We start from the raw sequence: 12,281 nt of genomic DNA on the forward strand, positions 1-12,281 counted from the left end.
GTGATCTGTGTGACTTGGTACGGTTCCGAATTAACCCGGCGTGTGCTTACTCTACTGACTCAAGTCGATGTATCGGCATGTTGCTGACATCGAAATCTACGGTCCGACGGTAGTCCGACGATTTGCGCCAAGCATGACGCCACGTACCTACAGAAGATCCGGAACCCCGTGCCTTTATAGCTCAGCGCACACCAGCCATCCTATCATTTGATACTTGAGCATCGAATTCCTTAGTCTATCTAATCATCCGAGTACCTTCGACTTTTTGCATTACAGCCGCTGATCCCACGACTTCCTTGCGTTCATCCTAAACGCGCCTCAGACATAGTCTCTCCTGCTATCGCAAGGTGTACCTGCACTCCTGAAACAAGCCTCAGGCACGCCATCAGACTCGCCATCAGACTCGCCATCCCAGAAGAAAGGAAACGATTACCCGACCCTGGTATTACCCCAGACTTCGGATTCGGTTCACATTTTGGCTTGGGGTGACAGGCGAGGCTTCATGTCATTGGAGATAATGTCGCATCACCTTCTCTACATCTCCAGCAGCTTCATAATCTTTGAGACACTGTGGTAGTAACGGCAAGCTTTGATTCATGATGGTACAGCTCCTGGACTTACCCCGCGAATTGCGCGATGCTATATACACAGAACTGCTTCTGTCATGCCGACCGCGTCCACTGCTAGAGGACACCAGATCAGACACCGGATGGTGCCGCATACAGGAGCCTGAATCGCCTTTCTCACTTGGCTGTCTAATTGCATCACAGAGGAGACCGCCTACATGTGCTAGCTTCCTGGCATGCAACCGCCAAGTGAATGAGGAAATGATGCAAATCATCCGGAGAACGAAGCGGAAAGGGCAGCTCGCTGCACACATGGATTGTTTTGAAGTTTCCGGCACATACCATTTTACGTGGCTTTCTGCGCCGCTCGTTACAACAAAAAGGAACGATTTTCGGAAGGAGCAAGAGGACGGAAATGCGTCACTTAGTAACATCTTATCGAGCTGGGCATCATTCTTTCTTGCTCCCATCACAAGTCACCTTACAGGTCTGACTAGCAGAGTACCCGTATCCAAGGCATACGCGACGACTATCGAGCGGCTGTGGATGGACATCAGAATCCTGGAGCCGAATGTAACAGCTGAGCTTGCTCCTTACAACCGGACAGCTTGGGAAGTGTGTGCAGCGCTCAGGCACATATTTGAGCACGGTCCGGACCCCATCATTAAGAGTCGGAAAATCGCCTCTATTGACGAGGTCGTCCTCAACGTGCTACCTCAAGGGACTCCACATGGTACCCCTCTCAAGTACAGATCAAGATCACTGTCGACGACGTTGATACACGAATTCTCCAAGAATTGGACAGATGTAATACGTGATCAGCTGGTCAATATCTGGGCCAAACTCTGGGCTGCAAATGACTTCAATACGGTGGATTACCAGGCACGATACTATCGCATGCTGCTAGAGAAGATCAACAAAGTGCGCATCTGCGTTGATGGAAAGACATTCAAGACAAGAGAGTTGGCCATCGAGTTGGAGAGAGGGAGAGCGGAAATGAGGCGGATTGCGCGGAGGTAGGCAGCCATCGAAATAGTCAAGGACTTTCCTTCCTTTCCTGATTGAAGTGCCTAGTAGCGGTGGGAACGAGCGCGCGGAGATGAAGCGACTGGACGACGGCTCTGTGCGCTTTCGATGTGTCTAGAAGTACAACCCATGAAGCAAAACCCGTTCTGTGGATTTGTGTAAATGCACCTACATCGTACCTGACATACCTGACACATGCTTTTGGCGGGTTCATCAGCGCATGGGTCTCTAAGAGGCAAAAAGCAAGCTATCCTCGCGGTTCCGCGTCGCTACGGGTGCGGCGTAATAGCTAGCTTGCCACGGCGTCGTCGCATGCCAATGTGCCAAATTGCACGCCCGAGCAGTGTTCCCGATGCTCTAGAAATTGCTGACGAGGCTTTTTCACGTTGAATCGTTCGCGAGCACGCCCATTGGTGCGATGCTGTCAGGGGTAATCTTAGCCTCGGTTCGGCACGCCCTAGTCTAGACCTGCAAGCCGGGCTTCGACGTGAACATTTCCTGACACAAAGGTCTTGTCGATCGAACACGAAGAGCCCGCACCAGCATGCTCTCTTTATGCGAGTACCTTTACGCCAGCAATAGCCTATGGAGATCGCTATCGATAGCGCCCCGCACACGCGCGACTACAGTCGGACGATAGGTATCCAAGTAAGGCATACCATCGCTGACTACACCACATTCGACACGTCCAGTGGCGTGCTTGGCACGGCGAGACACGTTTCGTGAAACAGGGCTCCGCGTGTCGCCCCTTGCTGCATCAAGCAGCGCCCCTGCCTTCATTCGTCGCCATTCTCAACTTTACGAAGAGACTCCACTGCACCCCACACTCGGATTGGCCAGACCGTCGTCCATCTGGCTCAGGGGCACAATGTGCCAGACGGCCCCTGCATGCCAACGTGTGTCGCGGATCGCATGTTAGACCATGATGGCGCTGCCAAAGGTGCGGGAGCGAATCCCCGTGGGCGCCATGGGTTTGCGAGGATTTTTTTTGTGCGAAGGTGCAGATACGCGTGTTTTATATTTAAACATTGGGTGGGAGATCTTTACTCCTGACGGGAGTGGTTTGTCTTCGCTTGCCTTCATTACTCACATTACCTCACCTACCTCTTGCTTTTGTCACACTCTTTCACCATCTTCTTTAGCATTCCTTGCTTCCAGTCTTTACAAAAGCTACACCAGCTTTCCATCTACATCACTCGCTCACTCGCATTAACCATATCCTATCCTTTGAATAGCATTACTGCTTAACACCACTTCAACTGCTGGACGGTTGCTACACTGAATCCGATACTTGCGGACAAGATGGCGGCGTCTAATGCTTCGACTACGAAGACGCTTCGTCCAGATAATATTGAGATACCACCACCTTCTTCGAGTGGTACGAACAAGCCAGCAGAGGAATTCGAAGGACCAATATCACCACGGTCATGGCGACACCGTACTGTTACCTACCAGGTTCCCTCGAGAAGGGTAACCAACGGCAGCTTAGATGCTGAGGACTACTTTGTAGGTTTCTCTCAAACATGACGACCTTACATCTTACTAACAAGCAACAGATCGGTCCTCGTGACATGTCCAAGCACAGCAAATGGCCATACTTCATGCGAATGCACGGCTCCGTCTTTCCCAAGATGATATTACCTCTCACAGTAGTAACTCTCTGGTCGACCCTCATCACATGCGTCTCTGAATTCATCTTTGAACTCAAAGTCAGCACTCTTCTTTTGACTGTTCTTGGTTTCGTTGTTGGTCTTGCTATTTCTTTCCGAACAAGCACCGCATACGAGCGTTACACCGAGGGCCGTAAGTACTGGAGTCAGTTGATCTTTGTTAGCCAAAACTTGGCAAGGACAATCTGGTACCACACTTCCGAGCGCGAAGGCGAACTCGGAAAGGAAGATCTTCTCAACAAGCTCTCTGCACTCAACCTTCTCAACGCCTTTGCCTGCTCCGTTAAACACAGGCTCCGCTTTGAACCTGGCATCGACTACCCCGATCTCCGCGACCGCATTGAGTACCTGGACACTTTCGCCCGCGCTGCTGAGCTTGATATCCCCAAGCCAGGAGACAAGAAGAAGATCAAGGCTGTCGGTGAATACCTCGGCGTCACATTCGCCGAGTCGAACCCCCGCAAGAGGATCAAGCGCTCCAAGAAGCCTCTCGGTAACCTGTCTCTCGAGATCCTGAACCATCTCTCTTGCTACGTCCACAGCATCATCGACAACGAAACGCTCAAGGTTGGTCTCTACCAGAACCAAGCCATTACCGGTGTTGTTCAGCTCAACGAGGCCCTCACCGGCATGGACCGTGTTCTTCAAACTCCTCTGCCCATTGCCTACTCCATCGCCATCTCGCAAATTACCTGGGTCTACGTTATGATGTTGCCTTTCCAACTATGGGATGACCTCCGCTGGATCACCATCCCCGGTTGCATCTTCGCCGCCTACATCATGTAAGTTTCAGCCAACCTACCCCCCCTTGATCAACGCTAACAACCTCTAGCATCGGTCTCTCAGCCATCGGTCGCGAAATCGAAAACCCCTTTGGTCACGACGTTAACGATCTTCCCCTGGAAGCCTACTGCGAAGAACTCGAAATGGACATTGACACCATCACCGCGCAACCACCTCCCGTCGCCGCCGAATTCATGCGCCGCCCAGGCAACATGCCCATCTGGCCGCTCAGCCAGAAGAACTTCGAGTCATGGGCTGGAAGGAGCAAGCAGGATATCCGCGATGCGCTGATGACAAAGACAAAGGCGGATATGGCGGTCCGCAAGAGCTTTGCTGTCGCGAGGGAGAGTGAGAGCGAGGAGAAGGAACATCATGGGTTGCAGCAGCAGCATGATGCGTAGTAGGAAAAGAAGTGGGGATGTGCATTCGCATTTTAGAAGCGTTGGGCGCTGGTCAGGTGTTTATGGGTGTGTTCTTTTATCTTCCACCCTGGTTGTGCTTTCGAATTTACAAAAAGGGTTTCTTGCCCCGCATAGCGAGGGTTTTATAAGTGGCAATACTAGCCTTTATTACACTGTGTTCCTGTTTTCTCAAGTCGAGTGCCTCTCTGCATAGTGATCTTTGCTTCTATGGTTTGGACCACCGAGCCATGAATCCGTGCGTTTTCATTGCTCTGAATTTGATATCTGATATCATCGTCGTCAGATAACCTCGGTTGGTTAGCTATCGACAATCCAGATATGGTGTCCAATGAGCGCCGTTGAGTGCAAACAGACTGATAGACTATTGCAAGGTGCCTGAGAGATCATTTCTCCGCCGATGTGGACATTTGAGATGGCTGCAACAAACACATCATGCAGTTGGTATCAGATGAGTATGCGGCTGCAACCTATGTGTGATTCTTGTGGTGTTGGTCGCATAAGCGACGACGATGGAACTCACAAAGCATCGTTCCACCCCTCGGCTAGCGCGTGATGGCGCTTGGGCGTATGACGTCGCACTTACCCTACGCTTCACATCTGACGCTTAGGACGACTGCTCACATGCAGGCCCAGGCCATCATTCACTCAAACGGCCCGTCTGCGTCAGGCGAGAACTAATGCACCCCTCTTACTTTGCGGGTCTGATATGCCTAGATCTGCTAGCATCTGGCGTTTCTTTCACACTTTACAGCTGAGCTGAACTTGGCCAAACCTCACCCAGGCAACATCATCAATGTCTGCAAACACAATGACGGACCCACCGGCTACTTCGGCATCCGTACAGACAGCCGCGACAGAAATTCCGACCATCATCGAACCAGAAGCAGACGCAGAAGAGCGTGGCCGGCTCAAGCGACGTAGGCAGTCGTCACAGCATTCTCCACGCCGTGCATCCTCACCATCTCGCGGCCACGATCGCAACAGCGGTTCCCGATATCGAGAGCATCACCGCAAACATCACCGCCCCTCGTCTCCGACGTCTTCCGTCTCTCCGCCCACATCCGACCAGAAGAAGACCAGACGGCGCAGTGATGCCGAGCCTGACCATACATTCAGGGGACGAGCACGCAACAGGAGTGGCAGCAGGGGAAGGACTAGAAGTCCCATCTTGGAAGCCGACGATGCATGTGTCGAGAGCGATGACGATGTAAAGAGATTCAGGAAGAGAAGTGCGCCGCCCAGTCGGCACAGGATCGACGACTCGGACGAGGGGGGTGAGGTTCGGCGGCAGAGAAGCTACCCCAATCTATACAAAGAGGACAGGAGAGATTCCAAGGGTGAGGGTGAGGGAAAGACGCATGGAGTGGGTTTCGTGAACTCGAGCGCAGAAACCGAAGCGGTGCCCCACTTGGTCGACTAGCGACTCTGATACGTTCTGGCCTGTGTGCTCAGGACATGGTTTTACCGAATAGGTTCACTATGATACTCTGATGCATGTTGATTATGTACGAATAGCATTACAATTCTGTGGTTGCGTTTGCCTGGCTCCGGCTGTCTTATTACTGACCACAGCACGCGACATATGTTCCAGGGTCTCGCTTGCATGATCATAGCGTGGCTATGCATGCGACTCAACGTGGCCTACAACGCGCCTGCATCATGCTACTGTGCTCGGTGCTCGTTGCCCCTACGATGACTACCGAGATCTTGTCTGCAGGTACAGTATAGATCGCATCCGAAGACTCCGGACGGCTCACCTCAGCATCGTATCCGTCGTCTCGAAGCTTCCATAGCGAAGCGCAACAAAAAGCGCCCCACCCCCGCGGCCCTACCAATCATTGAAGCTTAAGTCCGCCCTCACTCCCGTCGATTAACCTTCAGCCCTACCCCCTCCGTCGCTCGCTCACTTACTCCGTTATGCCTCCGCCAGGCAACGAATATGCCGCCGAGCAGCTGAAGAACTCGGGCAACAAGTGCTTCAAGAATGGCGACTACGAAGGAGCCGAGGGGCTGTACTCGCAGGCGATTCAGAAGAACTCCGCCAACCCTCTGTTATTCACGAACCGCGCAAATGCGAGGCTAAAGTTGGAGAAATGGGAAGGAGTCATAGATGATTGTATACGGAGTATCGAGCTCTTGAAGGACAATATGAAGGCATTCTTTTACTTGGGTATGCTCTCATTCCCTGCAGAGGGGCGTCAAACGTGACAGTCGCCTTACCAACATTGCGCGAGCTCTGTATGCGCAGACCCAGGCTGATGAAAGTATAGCGCAAGCCCAACTCGCGATCAATCACCCCAACGAAGCCCTATCTTCAGCCCTCATGGCCTACGAGCTGTGCACCACCTCGGCGCAACAAACCTCCAACGCAGCCACAATTTCCGCTCTCGTTTTGAAATGCAAGAAAGCCAAGTGGGACATCCGCGAACGGGAAAGAATACGGCGGCGTGGCGATCTGCTCTCCGACCTTGAAATGATGCTGGAAACACAGTTCAAGAAGGACATGGATGAGATAGAAGCACGTATGGAGACCGGGGAAACTAGTCGCTCAGACGGACAGGAAGAGAAAGCAGAACGGAAGATGGAGTTTGAGAAGAAGCGCGACGACCTCAGAACCGCATTCGCGATTTCTGACCCGGAGCATCAGCAAAAACGCGAGGTCCCGGATTACCTCGTCGATGGCATAACGTTTGAGATCATGCACGATCCCGTGGTAACCAAGAATGGAAGATCGTATGAGCGCGCTACGCTGATTGAGCATCTCAAACGCAGTCCAACAGACCCGCTGACGAGAGAAACGCTTACCATCAACGAGCTGAGACCAAACATTGCACTCAAAGAGGCATGTGAAGAGTTCATGACTGCAAATTCTGGGTGGGTTTATGATTGGTAGGTTTGCGAGACTTCATTGGTCCGCTTTGTATGATGGCAGGTACGTGGAGGGGAGGAATAACGAGAGTCGAGGAGCGTGGAGCATGTGCGCTGACAGTATTGTAGTGAGGACGGTGAGGTAGATTCGGATGCGCGCTGGGCGCACTTATCTTCAGCTTAAGGTCTACCCCTCAATCAAAGTGCGTGGAAGAGTATCATATTTGCATCGGCTGGCGTTTGTTGGAAATCCCGTCTTTTGTGCCTGCACACTCATCAGCGAGTATTGAGCGTTGTTCAAGCGGTCGTAGTTCGATACCCACAGCTACATGTATCCCTCCCTGTTCTCTTCTGACATCTTGACGACACATTCCAGACACCACTTTCTTCAAAACACATTCTTAAGACCACATTCTTGAGACTATATTCTTGAGACCACATTCTTGAAACCACGTTCTTGAAACCACGTTCTTGAAACTACACTCCTGACACCACATTCATGATGGCACACTTCCTATGGGAAAGGAATGGTGCGCTTTCTACTTACAAAGACCCTCGGCGTGCCAGTTCCGCGAAAGCGCTGACATGTAGAATTCCAGGGCGCTCCTTTTTGTTTTTAGCGCTGATGTTCAGTTTGGACTTTCAGCCCTCAAGCGTCCAGCTCGGATGGTTGATCTCGAAGACTGTTGGTTTCCACCAGCTTCCATCTCATGTACAATCAAGCTGTCTCAAGCTTGTTCTTTGTTTGTAGCAAACACACAGCCTCATATAGGCAGTGTTCCGTCCCACATGAGATGGATCAATCTATTCATCACAGGTTCCATCAAAGACGGGCCTCGCTTACGTGGGCCCAACATTGGCCTGCTAAGCTCCACTTTGAAGCAACCTCGGCAGCTTGCAGCCTGTGATCCCTGGCTGCCTTGACTACGCTAATTTGACTCCTAACCTAAACTGTAAAGCCGTAGTTGCATCACACACGCTAGGAAAGCTTCAATGGGGTATAGAGTACATGTGGCTACGCGGTCAGGGTCTCGTATTTCGACTAGTTTCGGGCGCACGATGATGGGGTAAGATAAAAGATGGGCTAAGGTGGAGAGTCGGGATACTCTACAGCCTTTTGTCTAACAAGCTGCATAGATCGATCACAAACTTCTCTTCTTACGCCTCACATGAACCTCCAACGACGGGAAATGGATACAACACGCCCCTTTCCCTGGCCACAGGCCACTAACGAACTTCTTCCACATACGCTGTTCAAGCTCGCAGCTCAATATCCTTCCGCGACGTACGCCGAGTTTCCGGTCAACCCACACAAGATCGAGGACGGATATCGCAAGATCACGTTTGCTGAAGTAGCAAATGCGGTCTCGGCTTTCGCGTGGTGGGTAGAAGAGAACATCGGGAAGCTGCAAGAAGAGGAGAAAGATGGAACAAGAACTTTGGTGTACATGGGACCGAACGACATACGCTATGCCGTGTTATGTCTGGGAAGTGTGATTGCGGGATACAAGGTCAGCCGTCTTCCGACATGAGCGTCTTGATGGTGAATGAATTGGCTGACGACGAGAATAGATGCTCTTTCCATCGCCAAGATACGGAGTTGAAGCACTGGTCAAATTGATTGAGAGCGTAGACGCAAAGACCATGCTAAAGCCTGAGATTCCGATACCAGTTGTCAAAGATGTTCTGTCAATGAAGAATATGAAGACACTCCAGATACCGAGTGTAGAACAACTGCTCACCTCGAAATCAGAGTCATATCCGTACGATAAGACCTATCAACGAAATTCCAGAGAACCTTTCGTTTGTCTCCGTACGTACTATCGCTCTCTTCTGTCCCTACTACCCTAACCAAACCCAGATACATCCGGCACAACGGGCTTTCCCAAACCCATCCTGTGGACACACGAGTGGACGAACAGTGTAGCCCAAACCATGTATCTCACCGCACCACTAGGCTACGAACTAGATCAGGAGCTTCTCTACGGATCAGCGAACGGGCGAGGCATGCGAGCAATGTTTCTCTTCCCACCTTTCCACGCCAGCGGCATGATCGGTATGATCCTCTTTCCACTGCAGCTAGGTGTAACACCGATCTACCCACCAACATGGGTGACACCAGCTTCGGGTGTGGAAAGCGCACTAGCCGCTTTAGATGTCGTCGCCACGAGAGATGGAGGTGTTGGTGTCGATTGCGTGACAATCGTGCCACCCTGTGTCGAGTATCTAAGCAAGAGCCCAGAAGTCCTACAGAGACTCAGCCAAAGAACGCAACAAGTCGGCTGGGGCGGCGGCAGCGTAAGTAATCATGCAAGTGAGTTTGTCGCAGCGCAGGTGCCCGTGTTGAATGTCATGGCATCAACCGAACTCGGCATCTGGCCCAGTATCCGTCGCAACGATGCAAATTCATTGCAATCTGCGTACTGGGAGTATACCACACTTCACCCTGCTCTCAACATCCACTTCGACCCTGTTTCAACTTCCACGGACGGCGTCACTCTGTATGAAGCTGTCATGCACCGCAACGACGGGAAGGAGCACGGCGGCTATGTACAACCCATCTTCTCGATCTTCCCAGACGCAAAAGAAAGGCGACTTGGCGATTTGTTTACGAAGCATCCTGAAGATTCAGAGCGATGGAAACACTACGGCCGTGCAGATGATCTTCTTGTGTTTCTGACGAACGAGAAGTTCTTCCCTACGGCGGCTGAACAGAGGATAGCCAGTCATGCTTGTGTTGCGGAGGTGGCAATGATAGGAACGGGAAGGCCTAGGGCCTCGTTCATTGTTAGGCTGGAAGATGGAAAGGGTGTGCATGAGATCTGGGATACGGTGGAGGAAGTGAACAAAAGCTCGCCGGTCTATGCGCGGGTGGGAAAAGATATGATATTGACTGTAAAAGAGCCGTTTCCAAAGACGGCCAAGGGAACAGTGCAGAAGAAGGCCTTGTTGAATTTGTATGAGAAGGAGCTGGACACTCTGTATGGAGGAAGTAGTGGCTAGGCGGTTGTTCCCTATCAAGAATAACGACAGCACTCAAGTTCAAGCATTGCCGCTCAACTGCTGCTTCCATCCTGCTGGGCAGGTGCCGGTACATGCCAACCCACTGTCGCTGTTCATGTTCGAGCATAAAATCTTCCCCATACCACCATTCTTGGGTTTGATGTCGATGTTCTTGAACTTCAAACCCGTGCAAGGTGCACCGCGACTGCAGTAGATAGCCGCGGCGACGTTGTATCTCGAGGTGCCCGTAACGTTTTCCCAAGTAATGTCGCTGATCGTTAAGCGGCTCGAATCGCAGTTCTGGTAGCTGTAAATACACGGGGAGACGTATATAGGCTGGTTGACGTCCTGAAACTTGATGTTTCGGAAGGTGACGTTCTTCACATGGCCTTGGCCAGGGTATGTTTTGATCCAGGCCGCGTTGGAACTGTGAATGGCAGTGATGTCTTCGAAGAGTACGTTGTCTACCGTCTCGGGAACGTTTGTGGGATTGCCCATTGAACCAACCTGCAAAGGTAGACGTACAATGTCAGTGTTTGTCTCACTTGCGTTTCGTACAGCCAACAACTCACCACCATGGCGCCAGACTCGTAACAGGTGGCGTTCTTAACATAGATGTTTTTACTGTTGCCTTTAACCGATATGCAGTCCTTCGAACAAGTTAGATACAGCACAGACGCGAGATTGGTGAGGACTTACATCGCCGCATGTCACCACCCAATTTTTTAGCACAATATCTTGGGAGTTCCAGCTATCGAAGCCATCAGTATTGACGGTACCCCATTGGGAAGATGAGGTGGCGTTCATGTCAAGGTTTGTCATCGTAATGTTCTGCGAGTAGGCGACGAATGTATGCCTGTTGTACGGTTAGCAATGAGCTCTTGAGCGTGTAAGTATGGTTCCTCATGTCGTTGGAGAGACACACCAGAACTGCGACTGCCTCCAAGTAATTCCATCAATCCATGCGTTCTTCGCATGCCAGAGAGTCAGACTAATGGGTCTACCGGCCATGTTGCTCCCATCACGGTTCACGTCGTACCACTTCTGCCCATTGCCAAAGAAGAGTGCTTCACCATGGCCTTGCACAGTGAAGTTCTCACCACCAAGACGGAATGCTGTACTTCGTTGAGAATATGTCACACTAACGCTGTTGCGTACCCAGTACTGGATATCGTCGCTCCAAGTTAGTTTGCCGCGGATGGAGATGTCACAGTTGTTGAGGTCCAGGACGTCCATGACTTTGGCGATGTTGTAGTCACCTTTCGTAATCTCGATCTGACCGTTCTGGCCACACTGCTTGAAGGCGTCCATGATGGACGGGCTGTCATCCTTGGTGCCGGATGGAGTAACGGTGCAGAGAGTACCGGTCTTGGTCATACCAGCAAGCGCTGGTACGAGCAGAGCCCACAGATGAAGTAAAGTGAGATGAATCATTCTGTCAACATCGAACAGAGTCCTGTAGAGTAAGAAACGGTGGAGAAAAGCTAAGATACTTAAGCTTTATGAAAGCTTGTACGGTGGGACCGTTGTGCCCCCGCGAGCAGGTGTCATCTTACAGACTATACGCATGGAGTAATCTGAACAATCTTGACATCGAGTATGGCTGATACCATTGGTGCAAGTATTTTCTGAGATGGTAGTTTCTCCGTGGGTGTGCCCGTATTATCGGTTGTTGTTCGGCTCTTGAGCTGTGGGTAATCTAATAGATGAAGAGGCCAGAACAACCTTGTGGGGAAGGAGGGTGTGCATCAGAGAGCTCTATACTAAGAGTAGATGAAGATGGGGATAGACTTGTCGATGGCGCATGACTGAGCATTCCAACGAGATTTGGTGTCAGGCCAATGATGAAGACTAGGATATCAGAAGCCCTTGCGAGATCAAATGCCGAGAACGGCTGGCAGAGTCTTACAGCTGTGTCGTGTACGGCCACGAGGTCAGGTTGT

At 51.4% G+C, this 12,281-nt stretch overlaps 6 protein-coding genes across 6 annotated transcripts; 5 read left to right on the forward strand and 1 right to left on the reverse strand.

The window, feature by feature from the left end:
* Window positions 1-599: 599 nt before the first annotated feature.
* On the forward strand, window positions 600-1,586 carry BKA58DRAFT_410575 (uncharacterized protein; the record flags this gene model as incomplete). Its single annotated transcript, XM_046172232.1, has 1 exon — window positions 600-1,586. The coding sequence occupies one exon, from the start codon at window positions 600-602 to the stop codon at window positions 1,584-1,586; it is 987 nt and encodes a 328-aa protein (XP_046026075.1).
* Window positions 1,587-2,438: 852 nt separating this feature from the next.
* On the forward strand, window positions 2,439-4,614 carry BKA58DRAFT_147062 (Bestrophin, RFP-TM, chloride channel-domain-containing protein). The gene is made up of 3 exons (XM_046164701.1): window positions 2,439-3,098; window positions 3,149-4,044; window positions 4,095-4,614. Exons 1-3 carry the CDS (start codon window positions 2,895-2,897, stop codon window positions 4,444-4,446), a joined length of 1,452 nt encoding a protein of 483 aa, XP_046026076.1. The 5' UTR covers window positions 2,439-2,894; the 3' UTR covers window positions 4,447-4,614.
* A 661-nt stretch (window positions 4,615-5,275) lies between these two features.
* On the forward strand, window positions 5,276-5,887 carry BKA58DRAFT_438603 (uncharacterized protein; the record flags this gene model as incomplete). The annotated part of the gene is made up of 1 exon (XM_046173602.1): window positions 5,276-5,887. The coding sequence occupies one exon, from the start codon at window positions 5,276-5,278 to the stop codon at window positions 5,885-5,887; it is 612 nt and encodes a 203-aa protein (XP_046026077.1).
* Window positions 5,888-6,136: 249 nt separating this feature from the next.
* On the forward strand, window positions 6,137-7,677 carry BKA58DRAFT_147098 (uncharacterized protein). The gene is made up of 3 exons (XM_046164702.1): window positions 6,137-6,637; window positions 6,738-7,356; window positions 7,465-7,677. Exons 1-3 carry the CDS (start codon window positions 6,385-6,387, stop codon window positions 7,517-7,519), a joined length of 927 nt encoding a protein of 308 aa, XP_046026078.1. The 5' UTR covers window positions 6,137-6,384; the 3' UTR covers window positions 7,520-7,677.
* Window positions 7,678-8,318: 641 nt separating this feature from the next.
* BKA58DRAFT_468275 (uncharacterized protein) lies at window positions 8,319-10,338 on the forward strand (the record flags this gene model as incomplete). The annotated part of the gene is made up of 4 exons (XM_046175100.1): window positions 8,319-8,402; window positions 8,473-8,846; window positions 8,908-9,148; window positions 9,197-10,338. Exons 2-4 carry the CDS (start codon window positions 8,505-8,507, stop codon window positions 10,336-10,338), a joined length of 1,725 nt encoding a protein of 574 aa, XP_046026079.1. The 5' UTR covers window positions 8,319-8,402; window positions 8,473-8,504.
* A 19-nt stretch (window positions 10,339-10,357) lies between these two features.
* BKA58DRAFT_456078 (pectin lyase fold/virulence factor) lies at window positions 10,358-12,256 on the reverse strand. The gene is made up of 4 exons (XM_046174579.1): window positions 11,264-12,256; window positions 11,038-11,194; window positions 10,911-10,988; window positions 10,358-10,845 (listed from the first exon to the last, which is right to left on the reverse strand). Exons 1-4 carry the CDS (start codon window positions 11,770-11,772, stop codon window positions 10,378-10,380), a joined length of 1,212 nt encoding a protein of 403 aa, XP_046026080.1. The 5' UTR covers window positions 11,773-12,256; the 3' UTR covers window positions 10,358-10,377.
* Between the last annotated feature and the right edge of the window lie 25 nt (window positions 12,257-12,281).

This window comes from Alternaria rosae, assembly GCF_020736505.1.
Source record: "Alternaria rosae strain MPI-PUGE-AT-0040 chromosome Unknown BKA58scaffold_4, whole genome shotgun sequence".
NCBI lineage: Eukaryota > Fungi > Ascomycota > Dothideomycetes > Pleosporales > Pleosporaceae > Alternaria > Alternaria rosae.

What these genes read in the sequence shown, in the direction of transcription:
- BKA58DRAFT_147062 (XM_046164701.1), top strand. Translation starts at nt 2,895, where the DNA reads ATGGCGGCGTCTAATGCTTCGACTACGAAGACGCTTCGTCCAGATAAT. An exon ending in TAGATGCTGAGGACTACTTT is followed by an intron (nt 3,099 to 3,148) that starts GTAGGTTTCTCT and finishes AACAAGCAACAG; the next exon opens with ATCGGTCCTCGTGACATGTC. An exon ending in ATCTTCGCCGCCTACATCAT is followed by an intron (nt 4,045 to 4,094) that starts GTAAGTTTCAGC and finishes AACAACCTCTAG; the next exon opens with CATCGGTCTCTCAGCCATCG.
- BKA58DRAFT_147098 (XM_046164702.1), top strand. Translation starts at nt 6,385, where the DNA reads ATGCCTCCGCCAGGCAACGAATATGCCGCCGAGCAGCTGAAGAACTCG. An exon ending in GAAGGCATTCTTTTACTTGG is followed by an intron (nt 6,638 to 6,737) that starts GTATGCTCTCAT and finishes ATGAAAGTATAG; the next exon opens with CGCAAGCCCAACTCGCGATC. An exon ending in TCTGGGTGGGTTTATGATTG is followed by an intron (nt 7,357 to 7,464) that starts GTAGGTTTGCGA and finishes ACAGTATTGTAG; the next exon opens with TGAGGACGGTGAGGTAGATT.
- BKA58DRAFT_456078 (XM_046174579.1), bottom strand. Translation starts at nt 11,772, where the DNA reads ATGATTCATCTCACTTTACTTCATCTGTGGGCTCTGCTCGTACCAGCG. An exon ending in TGGAGGCAGTCGCAGTTCTG is followed by an intron (nt 11,195 to 11,263) that starts GTGTGTCTCTCC and finishes ACCGTACAACAG; the next exon opens with GCATACATTCGTCGCCTACT. An exon ending in GGGTGGTGACATGCGGCGAT is followed by an intron (nt 10,989 to 11,037) that starts GTAAGTCCTCAC and finishes ACTTGTTCGAAG; the next exon opens with GACTGCATATCGGTTAAAGG.